General features: G+C 54.0%; 1 protein-coding gene across 4 annotated transcripts in view; it reads right to left on the bottom strand.

Annotated features, from left to right (window-relative positions):
• The window catches only part of FOXP4 (forkhead box P4), a 50,916-nt gene that overhangs the window by 27,059 nt on the left and 7,459 nt on the right, over positions 1–16,398 (bottom strand). For all 4 annotated transcript variants that reach the window (XM_065912708.1, XM_065912707.1, XM_065912710.1 and 1 more), the window contains exon 2: positions 6,102–6,336. In XM_065912708.1, the coding sequence (XP_065768780.1) occupies positions 6,102–6,320 (219 nt within the window). In that variant the 5' untranslated portion in view covers positions 6,321–6,336. The remainder of the gene's footprint in view (positions 1–6,101; positions 6,337–16,398) is intronic.

The following is a 16,398-nucleotide window of genomic DNA, read 5'->3' as shown; positions in this document are numbered from 1 at the left end:
CTTTAACCGGGCTCACATCCTAATAGAATGAGACAGACGCTACAACACAGTGAAGTGAGCTGTGAGATGGTGGCCATGTCGTGCAGGATGGCGGGATGGTTACTTAGGTAGTACGGCCTCTGAGGACACATTGAGGATGAGGGGCCTACTCTTTCAGGCGAGGGATATACGACTAGAAGGAGCTGGTACAAGAGCCCAGAAGCAGGCATAAGGCTGGAGCGTTATGAACCAAAAAGGCCAGTGTGGCCAGGCTTCTGAGGAAGTCTCAGGAATGAGCGGCAGCCAGATCACAGGGATGCTGGTTTTTTATTGCATTCTATATTCGAGGAAAAATTGCTGGAGAATTTTAAGCAAGAACAGATACAATCTCTGAGAGCAGATACCTAACCCACTGCTAGTAAACAGTAGGTATCTAATAAGTACTTGTTGACTGGTATAGGAAACCTCTGTCTACCCCTTGAAATACAAGTCCTCTGGGACCAGAGTGTGGAGGGAAGGGGGACAGGGAGAAGGGTCAGAAGTCAGGGGTCCCAACCACCAAGGGTGCTGACCTGGGGAGATCCAGGCTCTCCACCAGCCAGGCTTTGTCCTCCAGCAAAGAGACATAAAAATGAAATTACACAGAGAAGGGGGGGCATGGAGGATGGGGGAGAGGAGACCATAAAACCCCCGAAGTGATTCTACACCTTTTTCCCTTGGAAAAAAAAAAAAAAAAGCTTTTTGGGGAAGGCTGTAAATTTTTTTTACACCAACCTCGTAAAAATGACATCGGCACATTCTCAAATTAGAACCATTAAAATGAAAACCAGCAATGCACAGATACAGATGCCCACGTGGGTGGGAGACACACAGCCCAGTTTCAGGACCCCTTCCCTGACAAGTGTGTTGAGAATGCGACCCCTCCAAGGAAGACGATTAACAAAGGACCCCACCAGGGCCCAGAAGGGCAAGGCCCTCCCTAGAGGCTGGCCTTCCCCTCCATTCTTGCCCCAGCGGCATGGGTGCAGCCCCTCGGGGACAAACCTAGCTTCCCTGGAAGGTCCAATAGTGGCATCTGGAAGGAACTGAAGCACTGTGGGCTGGGGGTTGTGGGGTGATGGCGCTTCCCCTCCCAGACATGTCCCAGTAACTGGAGTTCTCTGGAAGCGGGTCTGCTCCCAGGTCTGGGTTCAGGGCCGCTGGTGAACCCAGCCACTGCCCTTAGGCTAGCCACCCCTCAGGGGCTCTAAGAGTGGGGTTTAGAGCAGGGGCTGTGTTGGGCATGCAGTTCCCTCCCCACTGACTCTCACTGGGGCTCCTGCAGGAGAACACCTAGCTGACCCATGGAGAGGGGGTCCTGGGATGTGCCCGCCTGGCTTCAGTCCTTCACCCTTAGAAGAGGAAACATCCACCTTCTTCCCCCTCAGTTCTCCCCACTGTCCCCAAACTCCTTATCAGTAAGGACAAGAACTCTGGCATAAAAGGGAGATGAAAGAGGTGGGGGGGGCGGTGGTGGTGGGAAGAGGGGGTCTCAGAATTCCCCAGCAGAAGGGAAGCCTGGGGGTACAGTGGGCAGGCTCCTTCCTAGTCCCAAGGAAGCAGGGGCCTGCGGACACCCGTCCTCTACCTTTCTCTCCCCTCTTAGGGAAATTTCCTTTCCTGTTGGACTAGGAGGCACAGGCCAAACAGGGGGGCCTTTGGCTTAGGCACCCAGGAGGAGTATGAGAAGGGGAGTTCAGCCCTCTCAGGACCCTGCCCGTTACCTTACTACCTGGCTCCATCTCCCACTTGCCCCCTGTTCCCAGGCAGGAGGGACGGAGGGAGTTTCTAACACTCCCTGCAGCTGTCAGCAAGTCTGGGACCTCCCCCGCGTGAACTTTCTAAGTCTCCCCTCCAAGGAGTGTGGGCCCTGGCTCTCCCTTCGGGGCCCCCCCGGCACCTCCTGGGAAAGGACTCATTCTACAGAAAGAGAAGGGGAGTCTGGAGGGTGTGGGACCAGAGATGAAAGAACAGGATCTGGAGCGGGAGCGAAGACTTGAAGAAATGAGCTTCAGACCTGCAGACGAAACGCAACTGCTGACAGCACGTGTGAGGTGTCTGTGCTAATTCACCTCCGAAGACCCCCCTTTTCCACCCCATCCCCCCGAGGAGCTGGGGCCACAAGAGCCAGATGGGGGAGGGAAAGGAAAATCTCTTCCATTCTTCCTTCCCCCAACTCCCTGACACTGCCCACCCCCGTCTCTATGGAGGGGGCTGAAGTAAAAGCCCATTAATGTGCAGAGCCCCCCAACCATTCTGAATCTCCTCACAGGATGTGAACAGGGTGGGATTTGGCCCCGGTTGCCACAGCAACTGCAGTGGGAGTTCCCAGACGCTAGGCAACCCTCCCGTGACCCTTGCTGACCTGTCACCCCCGCAACCAGAGGACAATAGGAGTGGCGGCTCTGGAGGCCCCGGACGCCTTTCAGTCCAGCCGCTCTGCCCGCTGCCGGGCCCCCCTGCCCGCCGCCTGCCTGGCCCAGTCCTCCTGGCCCCAAGTCCAGCGAGTATTCCAGTCTGGCCCCTGAAACCTCCTCAGGCCCTCCACCTCACTTCCCTAGAGCTGCCACACACTCCCAGCCCTGGCTGCGCCCCCATCAGAAAGCCCAAAGGATATTTATGGAGACCGCAGGGAAAACCCTACACACCGGGAACGTTTTCAAACAGGTGAAGTCAGATTAGGAGAAAGTGCAAGGGCAACCTTCAAAGAAAAAATGCCATCCTAGAGGGGAAATGTGGGCCAAAGGAGCCTCTGGCTTGGTGAAGGAAGGCAGGGGTTGATGCGCAGCTGGCATGCCTGTTGGATTCAAGGCATCTCTAACAGGATCACCAACCCCAGTGGGCCAGCAGGGTGCTGGGTGAAAATGAGCTTCCATGCATGTTTGCTGAGTGAATGCACGCTCCAGGGCCCACGGTTCTCCCCCTGCCTCCTTCTCAGGGGAGATTCTCCAGGACTGGAGACAGCTAGGTAAAAGCCCCAAGGACAGAGTGGAGGCGATGTGGCTCCGTCACTCACCGCAAAGGGGGCTGGGAGGAGGGGGCAGGAAGCTGAGGCCTTGGCTGCGGGACCGAGGCAGGGCAGCCAGACCAGACGGGGACCCTCTCTCCAGTCAGACAGGGCCGGGCAGCCCAGCCCTGCCCCCCCCCCCCCCCCCCCCCCCGGCTGCCTCTGTTTAAACAAGCTCTCGGCCTGCTGTTGCATGGAAACCGGCGCCTGCTCTTGTTCCAGAGTGACGTGGCTGCCCTCTTCAGCACTGTTTGTTTCAGCCTAAAGTCCTGTCACCAGCCTGACTTCTGACTCGCCCTGTTTATCTCTCTCTCTCCTTTGTCAACTCATTACTCCCAAAGGCCAAGACTGCATTTCCAGGGCTTGTTTATCCAGAGCAGAGGGGCAGGGACCAACCGACAGATGGACAGACGGACAAGGGGAAGAGGAGCCACGGGGGCACGAGGAGGAGGGACCAGGGCGCCGTCCGCAGACCCGCTCACAAGCCCTGGAGTGGCCACTTAGAGCCGGCGGCCAGTGCAGCTCTTTGTTGGTTTGTTTTAAGAGCACTTTTAGCCTGAGAGTGGAGAGCTCTCATTCACTCACAGACAGTGGTTTATTTAGCACCTAGTAGGCGCCAGGCCTTGCTGCCTCGGGGATTGTGAAGTGTGGTAGGAGCCGAGCCCTGCACTAGGAAACACTAGGAGCCAGGAGAACTACCATCCCTGGCACCTGGACAAGTCAGGCTGCCTCTGACTGCCCCCTTATCTGTGATGTGGGAATGACAACAACACAAACTTCCCCAAGAAGGTGAGGGGATTAAAGACCCAAAGCATCAAACACTCCTTGTTTGTCCTCCAAGGACTTCCTGATTGGGGTTGAGAGGGAGCAGGCACTTGCGGGGCCCAGCACTTTTCCTCCATTCACTCCCCACAAAGAGTCAGAGACATTTGTTGGGGGGGAGGAGGTAACCAGAAATCATTACCCTGAAGTTCCCCGCCTGCCTGCCCCAAAGCTTCACTCATATATTGGAGACAGAACGATGGCCCACAGACTCTTTCCTTTTAATTGACAATTTTGTCATTTTAATTTTGCAGGGTTCTTTTCATAGTTTAGAGCCAAGAAAACCTTTTTTAAGTCTCAAATATTTTCCTTGGCCCTAGGCACTACGCCCGTAGTGAGCGCAAATGGATAAACCAGCCCTCCCTCCGCCTGCCTCCAAATCTCCACCCCAGTTTATTTGTGAAACAGATATAGGATTTTCCAGGACTTTGGGATATTCACCAAAACAAACAGGGATAACTGGAACGTGGAATATAGATGGTAAAACACGGCCTGAGTGCAACGCAGAACACAGAAACCTGATCAGTACAGACAGTCCCGTCTTTTCCCACCCCACACCTCTCCCCGCTTATCCTGCTCACTGGGGCTCAGTCTTCTCTCTAAATAATTTTTTAAAAGAAACTTTCCCCCTGGCCTTCCTTCCACTTTCACAAATTTTCATAACTCTGTCAGCCTAGAGGTGCGAGAGAAGTCTTCACCCATACAGAATGGGTGGCCTTGGAGATCTCTGGCCTGGGGTGTTTTGTTATTGTGTTGATAAAGAGTAGGGTTCTGCCCTTTGACCTTCTGTCCCCCATAGATGGTACAGACTCTGTGGGTCTCTTCCCCAGGGAACCTGCTTAGGCAAGCTTGGGAGATGCCTGCGAACTCCCAAGGACCATCTCCCTGGAGAAAGGAGACAGGCCCTTTCTACTCAAGTTTCCACTGTTTGCAAGACAAAGGGATTTTTAAAGTCCTCAATTCCGTTCACACCGGAGGGATCAGTCACTGGGGGGAAGGATTTCACACCCACATTGCATCTGATCCTAACAGTCCCTGTGCTTCAGGTGCCGAGGTTCAGCGAAGTCCAGGACTGACCCAGGTGGACTGCTGGGAAGGAGAGGTGGGGACGGAACCTGGGTGTGTTCATTTCCTGCGTCAGTCCTGGCTGGCCAACTCCAGGGTCGGCCTTCTGACAGTGCTGCTTCCAATCTGACCTCTGGCTTCAAGTGTGGTGGGAAAGGGCTCCTTAGGGGCTAAGAAGTGGGAGAAGGAGCCCCAGGGCGAACCTGGGAGGGAGCAAGAGGGTGATGTGGGTATAGACACCTGTGCACACAGGCAGGGAGGGGTACAGGCGGGGAGGTAGGTGCAGCACCCGACATTTCTGCATTCCCGACAGAGCCCCCCAGGGGTAATGCCACCAGCAGTGATTTGAGAAGCAAAGTCAAATAAGAGAAGGAGCATCCTAAGACCAGGCTGGCTGGGCCGGTTCTCCTGAACTTGTCAAGCATGATTTTCCCTTTTTCCCGGGTGGGGCCGGGAACTGGGGCCCCTGCTCTGTCATAACCCAACCAGGCTCCCCACCCTTAGGCCTCTTGATCCTGAGAGAGGCCGGTCTTGGACTCCTGACCTCTGCAGTTTAGGGTGGGAATGATGAAGGGGGAAGAGGGAGGAGGGTACAGACAGAGGTTCCCAGGCCGGGCACTAAAAATGGAGGCCTGCCTATGCCTGCTCCTCATGAACTTCTCCCAGGTGCACTGACCCCTGGTGCCTGTGAGCTGACTCACAGCCTGGATCAGGGGCCCCGAGGCAGAGGCGCAGGTGGGGAACGCATTACAATACAAACAAAGTAAAGATACCAGTGTGTGCAGAGCCCCCTCGGCCAAAGAGCATGGCACCCAGAGCAGGGCCTCCCTGCCCTCAACCCTGTTTGTTAACTTAGCCAGAGTGCAGGAGGAGAGCCCAGGTGCCCGCCTGCCCAAGATGCACCCCCCTCGAGTCTGCTGTCCAGACATCTGTCTGCCCTTGTGGGCATTTCTGAGTCTAAGCCCGGAGATCTCAAGGCCCCCAGCCACACCACCCTTTCTGGAAGAGCTGCTCTCCCCTGGCCTTAGTGATCACTAGAGGGAGGGGGGTGGTCTCTGCTGGCTGGACCTTCTCAAGAAGGTTAAGGGAAGGCAGCTAAGCTGGAAGCAGAGGCTCCCGGGGAGCCAGGATGTAGGAGCAGGGGTCTGGCATCCCTTCCAGGTGGCTGGGGAGGCGTGCTGGCTCCTACCTGTTGCTGCTGGAAGTGCAGGAGCTCCGCGGGGCTCATCTCCCCGTTGCTGTCCGCGCCCACGGCCAAGTCCCTGCCCGCTCCGCCTGCGGCAGGGCCTGCAGCCCCGCCGCCGCTACTGCCGCCGCCGCCGCCATCGGCCTGCCCGGAGAGGCTGCCCACGCCGTTCTGACCAGACGGAGCTGACCTGATTGTCTCCGAGGCGGATTCCACCATCATGTCGCTCTAGCGGGACCTGGAGAGGGAGGAGAGACGTGGGGGAGGGGCTGAGGCGCGAAGGCTGGACGGGCAGGGCTGGCCAGCAAGGGATGCCCCCCAACACCCCCGTCCCCAAACAACACAACCCCACCGAGTCCTGGGGCGGCTTCTCCCTCTCAACTTCCTGAAGGCCGACCCTGGGACCCCTGTTGGGGCACAGACCCTCCTAATGTCACCCTCCCCCCAGGCCCAGGTGGGGGCAGCTCCAGACTGTAGCTGAGGCGCGCCCATTGCCCCATATTTCCTCGAGGAGGCGATGCCCCACCCCCAAACCTGTTCAGACCTCTCCCTCCAAGCTAGTGTGTAAGGCAGAGCCAGGATGGGCAGGGGTCTGCAAGGACTTAAGGGGTATTCACTGGGAGCCACCATATTGCCTCCCCTCAACACCTGTGATGCCCATTGTGTTTATTTCCCCCCAGACCGGGAGCTCCCCAAGGGCAGGGCCTCCTTTCCCAGACGCAACACAAGCAGCTGCCATCTGCCTAGCACCCATTACTGGATGCCAGTCCCTCAGTTGGGCCCGGAGCTGTGCCCCAGGATTGGGGGTAGCCGGCGGTCCAACATCCCTGACCTTCCATTCTAAGGCCCTCAGCCCAGCACCTGGCCCAAAGCTGATTCGCTGTGTTTCCTGTCTCCACAGGCACCCGGACCCCTTCTCACAAGAATTGTGGGAGACCGCTCCTTTCGTCCTGATTTTACAGATGGGAAACCGAGGGTCCAGAGCATCTGGAGATTGACCCAAGGCCGAGCCAAGGCCTGAATCCTGTGTCTTCTTCCCCCATGTCCCCAAACTGCCTCTCAAGTAGTGGCAAAAAAACATGCTCAGAACGACAAGAGGGTATGAATGGGATGGCCAAGGCCAGTGAGGAAGGGGCCTGCGGTTCCTTCTGCATCTCATGGAGGTTGCACTATCTCAGACACCTGTTACACAGGCCGAAGCAGATGGGGGGCTTCAGTGGGCTGAGCTGTTCTCAAAGGCTGGGATCTCCAGCTGTCCCCAAAGCCACAGTCCCTTGAGAGGAACACTGATTTCAGCCAACAAGACACAGTGGTATCCACTACTGATCTCTGACAGGAGTCTTAAAGTCCCTACACTTCAGTTTCTTTGTCTGTAGAAGGAATTTCTCCCAGCCTCAGAATCGCGTGAGGAGTAAATAAAACAGCACACACAAACCACCTGCAGAATTAAGGGCCAACGATGATTGGTCCCTTCTTCACCTGTCCTCTATTTACAAGTAGAGGATGAAGGCCCTGGGCTCAGAGAGGTCGAAGACTTGGCTCAGATCACACAGTCAAGGGGTGGAAGCCAGCCGGTGATCTTTCCTCCCATTCTTGATTCCCTTTGGCCTTTGCAGACCCCACAGACACATGGAGTCCCTGGCCCAATAAGCGGGAACAGGAGGGCCTTAATAGACCAACAGCTGGAAGAGATTGATTGCCTTAGTTTCTTCTCCAAGGAGGCAGCTCCCGAATTCTTTCACTCTGGAAGAACTCTTTCCCGTCACCCTACTGAGTCCCTCGCTGTTTTTGTCCCCACTGTCAGCAGAATGGGAAGGACAGTGAGGGTGTGGGGGGAACTGGGGGGACAGAGCACTGCCGAGGGCCCATGGGGAGGTCACTAGTCCACGTGTGCCACGTCACACTTGCTCTTGTGACGACCTGTGTGGCCTCCTGGGTGACCCTGCACTGCTGGAGTGTCCCTTCTTCTCTGCGTGCTCCCAAGGGCTTTTTACAACCCCCTCCTACCCCCAGCTGCGGCTCCCAATCCTGGGTTCTGAGAGGAGTTGGGCCGGGGGCAAGGGCAAGGTTGGAGGTGACGGTTCGGAAGAGATTGAGCACTCGGTCTTGGGCCTTAATGGCCGTGTCAGCCCGGGGGCCAGTGGCTGCCAAATGATGGATGGGGTGGACAGCATCCTCCACCCACCAGAGCCAGGGTTCCAGCCCCCTGCCCACAACCACCCACTCCAATCCCCTCCAGCAGCCTACAGAGCACCTTCCTGCACTCAGGCCTGGGCCCCCCGCCACCCGAGGGGGAGACAGCAGGGCCGCTCTGCTCTCCCTCGGCCTGACCCTGGCCCTGATTCCAAGTCTAGCTGCCCTGAGATCTGACAACTCTGGGCCCCTGGGGACAAAGACCAGAGCCTCAGGGGTGTCTGTGTGTGTGTACAGGAGAAAAAGAGAATCCAGCAGTTTCTTCCTTGGGGTAAGGGAGAATACCCCCCTTCCCACACTCACACACACCATAAAGTTGATCAGACAGCAAGTTTGGAGAAAAGGAGAAAAAAGGAAGGAGGATGCAAACAGAAGTGTCCTTTTCTTTTTTATTGGGGGGGGGGGGGCGAGATATAGAGCGACACCCAGTGAACAACATAATTGCTGCAATGTGGCATGTAATAATAGCTATTCAAGGGCCGATCATTCATATTAAACAGGGTGAAGCAAGCCTCTCATTTGCATGCTTGAGATTATATGCATTTGAAAAGTCATTTCCGCAGGGTGTATGAATGACATTAATTCCCACGTGGCCCGCTGCTCTGCCCCCTCCCCGGGGCCTTCAACTCCTTCCAGGCTCCTGCCCACCCACCAGCACGCACCCAAACCTGCAGGTGGGTGCTCCAGGAAATCTCCACACCCTCACCTCTGCCCTGAGACACCTGCCCTCCCGAGGGGAAGCACCCGGGCAGCAGGCAGCCTCATGCCTCTCTGCTGGGTGATGTAACAGCACTGGGGTGTTCCCTGCACTGTGGGTGAGCAGGTTCTGGGTGCCTGGGGCCCAGCCAGGTAGGGGTGGGGTGCTGGAGGCAGGCCTTGATATCAGTGCCTGCTTCCCATATGGATGGAGGAGAAAGCCAATGTCCATGGGAACCTGGACTCTGGCTGGAGGAGACAGGAGCCTGAGTGTCAGAGCGTCTGAGATCAGTCACAAGCAGCTGTGACTCTTTTCCCTCCTCCTCTGCGTGGCGAGGTGGTCCTGAAGGTCTCTTCGGACTTGGAAGCTCCAGGAGGAAAACTCCTAAGTCAGTGTGTTCATAAGAAACCACCACGTTCCAGTGGCAGCTGAGAGACACGGAGGGTCTGCTTGAATCACAGCTGGCCCCTTCCCAAAGGGAAATGCAGGCTTCACAATTCCCAGTGGAGACCTGGGCTGCCTGCTGTGGTCCTGAGGGGCCCCTCCAAGAGCCCCCTCCTCCGTTCACTCCCCCCCTGCCAAGCCAGCTCCAGCCCTGGGCACCCCTGTCCTCAGCAAAGCGCTGCTCACTGACCACCTGCAGGAGCCAAGAGGCGCTCTGGGAAGGGGACCATCTGCTTTCACGGGCCAGCTGGGTGACCTTGGGCCAGTCACGGGTTGCTTTTTCTTCCTTCAAATGGACACGTAAGGAGAGGAACAAGAATATCTTTCTAGAACGCACTATAATTGATTGGGCCATGGCCACCCCGCCTTCCCTGAACCCTCCCCTGCCGCAAGCTGGGGGCAGCGCGGAGTCATCCCCTGCGCTCCAGGATTTCTCCGTGGGGTGCTGGTCCTACCCTTGGGCAGCGCCTAGTTTCAGGTCTCTCGGGGCTCCCCTGGGGCGCCAGGGCACCTGACAGCCTCTGGCCAGTTACGGAAGAAAGGAAGGAAGCAGGGTCAAAGCCGCAACCGCCTCTTCCGCTCCGGGGGCGTCTGCGGGGCCGCCGGGGGCTCTCCCACCTCCCCCCCAGGCTCCGGGCCCTTCTAAGCACGCGGGCTCGCAGCACGACCGGCTCGGAACGCCGGGTCCGCCCCCGTCCCCTCCCTGGCCGGAAGTGACGAGTTCCACCCACCTTGGGGCCAAAGGGAGGACCCAAGGGTTAGGGTGCTTTTGGGGGGGGGGGAGGAACAGGGAGCCCCACACGCGGAGAAACCTTTTGTGCCTTTTCCGCGGGCCCATATGGTGTACTGAGCATTAATTACCGTAGCTTTTTAATTAACAATCGCTTAATCTGAGCGATTGCCATGACACCCTATGCCTCGCCGCGAACCCGCGCCGCCCGCCCTGCCAACTCATCAATTAATTTTTATTGACGTTTTCTTCCCCAAACAGGCACAATACCAGGGTTTTCCAATTAACACCTCCGCGATCTCTAATTAGTGCAATTAACAGACTGATGGATGCCCGGAGTTTACCCGCAAGGGAGGGAGGGAGCGAGGGAAGGGGCGGGGCAGCCCCCAGCGCGCTCTCACACACGTGCATGCGCGCAGCCGGAGAAGGGGCGCACCCCCAGCTCTCAGGGGAAGCCCGGCTGGTGGGGGGCATGACCACAGGTAACCTGTACCCAGAGCAGTGGTGGTGATTTTGAGTTGAAAATGCAGACACCGGTTCAGGCCCTTGGGAAACCTAGAATATAGTCACGGGGGCAGTTGAAAGCCTGAGACTGGAAGTTGGGAAGGTGGCTTCTAGCCCCACCTCTGTCACCAATTTGCAGTTTAACTTGGGGCACGTTCTTCCCTTTCCTTCTCTGTAGGATGATGGGAGAAACTGGACTAGATGTAGCTATTTACAATGTATATACCCCTATCAACTTCCAAGAAAGACTGGGAAGCAGACTGCAATAAAAGATAGACAAAGCTACTTAAAATATAATACCACGGGGGTAGTACAAGGGAGAATAAATGGGCCAAGACCTTAAGTCAGAGGATCTCAAACTTCAGTGCATCAGAATCACCTTGGAGGGCTTGTAAAAATACAGATTACTGGGCTCCGGGCCTGGAGCTTCTGATTTTAGGCCTGGAGTGCCCTGAGAATTCATTTCTTAAAAGTTCTAGGTGATGCTGATTCGGCCTGTCCAAGGCAACAGAAGGGCTCCAACGACAAGCACTGGCTTCAGTTATGAGCTTCCTGATGACTAAAACGAGGTGATCTACCTCCAAGACCGTTCATTCATTCAACATGGATTTCATGCCCAGTTAAGGCAAGCACTGAGTGAGGACCTATCTACAGATACTGAAACTTGGTCCTAGCCCCCAACAGGCTTACAAAACTCAAACAAGCCAGCGGAGATGTCCTGTGTGTTTTGAGGGCAACTGGTAATAACAGAAGTACAATTTCACCTTTTTTTTCTGGGTAAATTTGGCATTTGTCTTTTTGAAAGTTTAGCCAGTAGTGTGAAGTTTTGGCCACGAACGCAGTCATTCTTCTCTTTCTTCCAATGCTGCCCAGGAGAATATGTCACCAGCAAAGACCCTTCATTCATTCACTGGTTCAACAAATATTTAAGCACCTACCCACGTGCCAGGCTGTGTGTGTGCAGACCTGACTAGGCCTTGCACTCCGGGAGCTATGTCTCCACGAGGTGAGGAAGACGACAAATAAGGACACATGTAGATAAGCTCAAATAAAATAAATTCTATAAATATGAGTACAGGCAACAAATAAAGGACTCAATTTATATGGAGGGGCAAGGAAGGCTTCTTTTTAAGAACTGGCATCTACACTTAGAAATGAAGAATAAGCAGGTATCGGTCAGGCAAAGTGTACACTGAATGCAGGGGGAACAGCCTCTGCAAAAGCCCTGATTTTACAAGAGCAGTCGCTGGTTTCTGAAGACTTCCTTCAGAGTAAAGAGTCTTTGAAATGGATACATTTCTGGCTTACATAAAAAGACATGGGATGTCCCTGCTCGGTGCAGTGGTTCAGACTTCACCTTCCAAAGCAGGGGGTGAGGGTTCAATCCTTGGTTGGGGAACTAAGATCCCACATGCCTCGTGGCCAAAAAACAAAACATAAAACAGAAGCAATGTTCTAATAAATGCAATAAAAGACTTAAAAATAGTCCACATGGGGGGGGGGGGAGGAAACTTTCAAAGATAGGTTCTCATAAGGTGTAATTTATAGGGGGAAAAAAAAGTCACACATAAGCAGGTACCACATGGAACGGAGCGTGGGGCTGCCTTTTATTTCCTTCCTTCTCTTTCTTTTCCTCCTCTTCTAGCTGTCCTGCTATCAGATCTCACTTGTGTCAAGGGACGTGAAGCAGAGGGCTCTTCAGAACAATGAGCACTGGCATTTCAGGCACCTGAAGGATACTTCCCAATGTGTCATCCCAAGGCCCGGGGATGCCTTTGCCCATCCAGCTCAGGTCCCAAGGCCCACTGGCTTCAGGCCACCAGGTGAGAGGAGGGAGGGCTCCAGAAGGAGCCCTGGGGGCCTCGGTCTTTCCTCCGGCCGCTCATTGGACATCCTACCTGCTGACCCTGCCTCGGTCTCTTATTAGCTGTGTAATTAGAACATGAGCAGTGAGGTCACCATCTGAGCCTTGGTTTCTTTATTTGTCACATGAAGTTAATACAGTAACCCTTCCTTACGGGGCTGCTGCGATATCGCTGCCTGAAGGTGTTCAGAGAAGGCTACTTACTACTGTTATGGGGACCCAGCAAACCCAGATGCCCCCCCCTCATCCCAGCCCTGACACTGGAGCCCCACCCATTCCAGGCTGGTCCATTTTCACTCTCTTCAGCACTCGAGGACAGTGAGACAGAACCCAAGGGTCGGAATGTCTCTGTAGCTCCCAATCGGGTCCCCAGAGCAGGGCAGGGTGACGCGAGCCCCATGACTGCTTGGTGCTCTGATCAGGCCGGGGAGTGTCTCTCCTGAGGCAGAGGGCCCATCAGAGCTCCAGGAAAAAAGCTCAGTCCCTCTCCAGGGCCTTCCCTGGACTGTGGGACGCTCTTGTGTGGGTGAGAGTCTGGCGCCCTGGGCTCCCCGCTAAAAGGAGTCTCCCTGAACGACACACTGGGAATTATCTGGTGTCCAACGTCAGTGATCATCGAGGCCTCTTCTTAGCACAAAACTTCCAAGCCCAAGGAGCTAGCGCACACGCCAGGATAAGGACGTGCCTCTTAAAAGCCTGCAGCAACCTCTGATTTGGAAGGTGAGCTGCCATTCAGGGGTTCTCTGCTCTAGGTTCTCCCCCAAGTTTCAAGTAACTTTATCTTCTAATCTTAAAAGTAAGACATCTTGGTAGAACCATGTGAAGAGGAAATAAATGAATAGTACCTGTAAGTCTACCAGCTGGAGAGCTAGACTTTGGGGCCCCACCCCTTTCAGTCTTGTCCATTTCCACTCTCTTTGGGCATATAAACTTCTTTTCCTTTTCCAGTCGATCTTCCTGACCCAGGGATCGAACTCAGGTCTCCTGCACTGCAGGCAGATTCCTTACTGACGGAGCTACCAGGGAAGCCCTTTATATAAACTTCTAAAACGTGAGCTTGGGTTCATCATCTGTACATGGTTTGAATTTTTGTTTTCCCACTTGCCACTTACTATCATGACCATTTCCACATGACAGCAAATATTTTAATCAGCAGCTTTTAGTGGTCACAGAGGGTACTGGCATTAGGGCACACAAAAGTGAATAAAATACAGCCCTTGCTGGGGGGAAGGGGGTTATAGTTTGGTGGAGAAAGAGAGACACAGGCAAACACAAGCATTAAAAAATATCCATACCTATGATGTGTGCTAAGGAGCTTCAGTCGGGTCCAACTCTTTGCAATCCTACGGACTGTAGCCCACCAGGCTCTACTGTCCATGGGATGCTCCAGGCAAGAACACTGCAGTGGGTTGCCATGCCCTCCTCCAAGGGATCTTCCTGACCGAAGGAGCGAATGCCAAGTTTAGTGCCACCTGGGAAGCCCCCACCTGGGCTCCACCTCGGATCAGTTTAATTGAATTCTCTGGGGAGTCAGATCTAGGCATGGATAATTTTAGAAGTATTCTAAATTTCAAGTACAGCCAGGGTTGAGAACTGACTACATAACACACAGCTTTACCAGTGTTATGGTCAGTAGAAACTGGAGAAGGGGGCTGGCTATGGATGCCTAGAGGGAGTAGGATGCTCTGGGAAGGCTTCCTGTAGAAGGTGAGTTCTGAGCTGAGTCTTCGGTAAGTGAAGCCTGGGCACACAATTTGTGAATATATTTTAGTAACAACTATTCCACTCACAGAGTCCTTGAAAGCTCTTTCCCATATCCTGTCACACACAACCTGGCACTCACTATGACAGATGAAGGACCCACACTTTGAGGAAGTTTAGTGATGTTTCAAGGTTTCTTGGCTGCTAGGAGGTTGAGCCAAACTGAAACCCTACAGCTCTTCTGACTCCCAAACCAGAGCTCTTCCCTGGAATTCTATCTCAAGGTGGTAAAGCCTGGACGGCGGTCACTGGAATTTCCCAGGAATCGGAACCTTTCCTCACCACCACCACCACGCCCCAGCCCCAGCGCACTTTTCACTGACTCCGGCCCCAAAATGCTTCCACCAGGCCCTACCAAGGTGGCCTCCCTCAACACTTCTTCCGAGTACCATGACCAAAAGAAAGAATTAACAATAAGAAAAAAAAAGAAAAAAAAAAGAGAACCAAAGAGCCCACTCCATCTCATTAAGAAAGTAAACATAAGAGCCATCTAAGTGTCTAATTAAGCTTCTAATTAGTCCCTGCTTGTTACTAATGCAAATTAGATTACTCCGCTTAACTACAGCATGTCCACAACACCCTTGTTAATTGCGGCCTTTTGAAATTAAATTACTCCCTAATTAGCATATCAAAGCCATTGATTCGGAGCTGGGAAAGATGAGGGCAAGAGGAGCCGAATGCCAAGTTTGGTTAATCAGAGGTGGCTAATTAAACAGTGCTGCCTTTCGTGGGGGGCCTGCTGGTTAAGGGGTGGGGTACTCACCCAGGGCCTGAGAGGCCATCTGGAGCATGGATCTGGTAGTGCCCCTGGCACCAGAGGGCTCCCATGGGCACAGGAAGGGCTCCTGCCCACCTGAGACAGACCAGTGGTCTGGCCTTCTCTGGCCCCAGCCCCTCTGTCTCCCCTGATGATATCTAGGGGTGGCATTTACAGGAATCTTGGGTACCAACTCAGAGGCATCCAAAAAACACATCCATATTCAAATGTGCAAGATACAGCATCCTTCCACATCTTTCTCCCTGTTCCAACCTTCCAGAAAGGTTACTGCTGTCCAGTGCTTCTCTAGTCCCCACCTGTGGTTCCATTCTTGGAAGAAAGTCTCCTCTCCCCCAACAAAAAGTACATTAAGTTTCTGTTGGGGATGGCAGGTAAGAGGGTGATGACTTTCATAGAGGGGTTCACCTGCGAACAGATGGGCTAACTTCAGCTTAGAACAGACCCCTCAAGACATAAGACCCTAAAATTCCCTCCGTGGTAGAAAGAAGGGGGGAAAAATTAATCTACCACCATCAGTTCTTAAGCAGCTATGCAAGAATTAGATGTGGGTGAGGGTGTCCTTAAAGGTCTTCTCTGAGCTTGTTAACAGACCTTGCAAAGCCTCTCAGACACCCGCCCTGCCTAGAGCTTCCTAGAATACTGAAGTGAAAGTGAAGTCGTTCCATCGTGTCGGACTCTTTGTGACCCCATGGACTGTAGCCTCCGTCCAAGGGATTTTCCAGGCAAGAATACTGGAGTGGGTTGCCATTTCAGCAAAATCTCCATGACAAAGTTGCTAACTCAACTCCAGCCTATCTTTACCCCACAGAAATGCAGGCTCCATGTTTGATAGTTTGGGTTTTTCAACAGAGCCAAGCAGGGATATTGATGTGAAATTTACCACTGCAATAAACTTTGTGAGAGCCAACAAAGCTGTGAAGTTAGTCCATCTGTGACCTCAGTCCTGGGGCGAGCATTCTAGAGGGGCAAGTTCCAGTCAGCTGTGTGACCCTGGACAAGTTAATCACCTCTCTGGGCCAGGGGACCTCACTTGTTAAACAAGAACAAAGAGAGGAGGTATGTGAAATGGCAAATCACAGTTCCTCAGTCAGGGTCTGGTGACCACCTCATTCCACTCTGTACCTGCCATAATCCCTTCCCAGACTTGGGATGTCTTCTAGAACCTTCCTCCTCCATCTTCCCTGCAGAAGGCAGAGTCTGACCTTCTAGGTGTCTGGCAGGAGGTACACACCTGTGCCCTCTGCTGTACATTTAGCAGATCAGCCCCGGTGGGGGCAAGAGATCTTAAATGCCTCATCTAAAAATTAGGACAACTTTTACAAGAATAAA

This window comes from Muntiacus reevesi, chromosome 20 (assembly GCF_963930625.1).
Source record: "Muntiacus reevesi chromosome 20, mMunRee1.1, whole genome shotgun sequence".
NCBI lineage: Eukaryota > Metazoa > Chordata > Mammalia > Artiodactyla > Cervidae > Muntiacus > Muntiacus reevesi.
The sequence above is the reverse complement of the archived record's forward strand: the minus strand, read 5'-3'. Positions and strand labels throughout refer to the sequence as shown.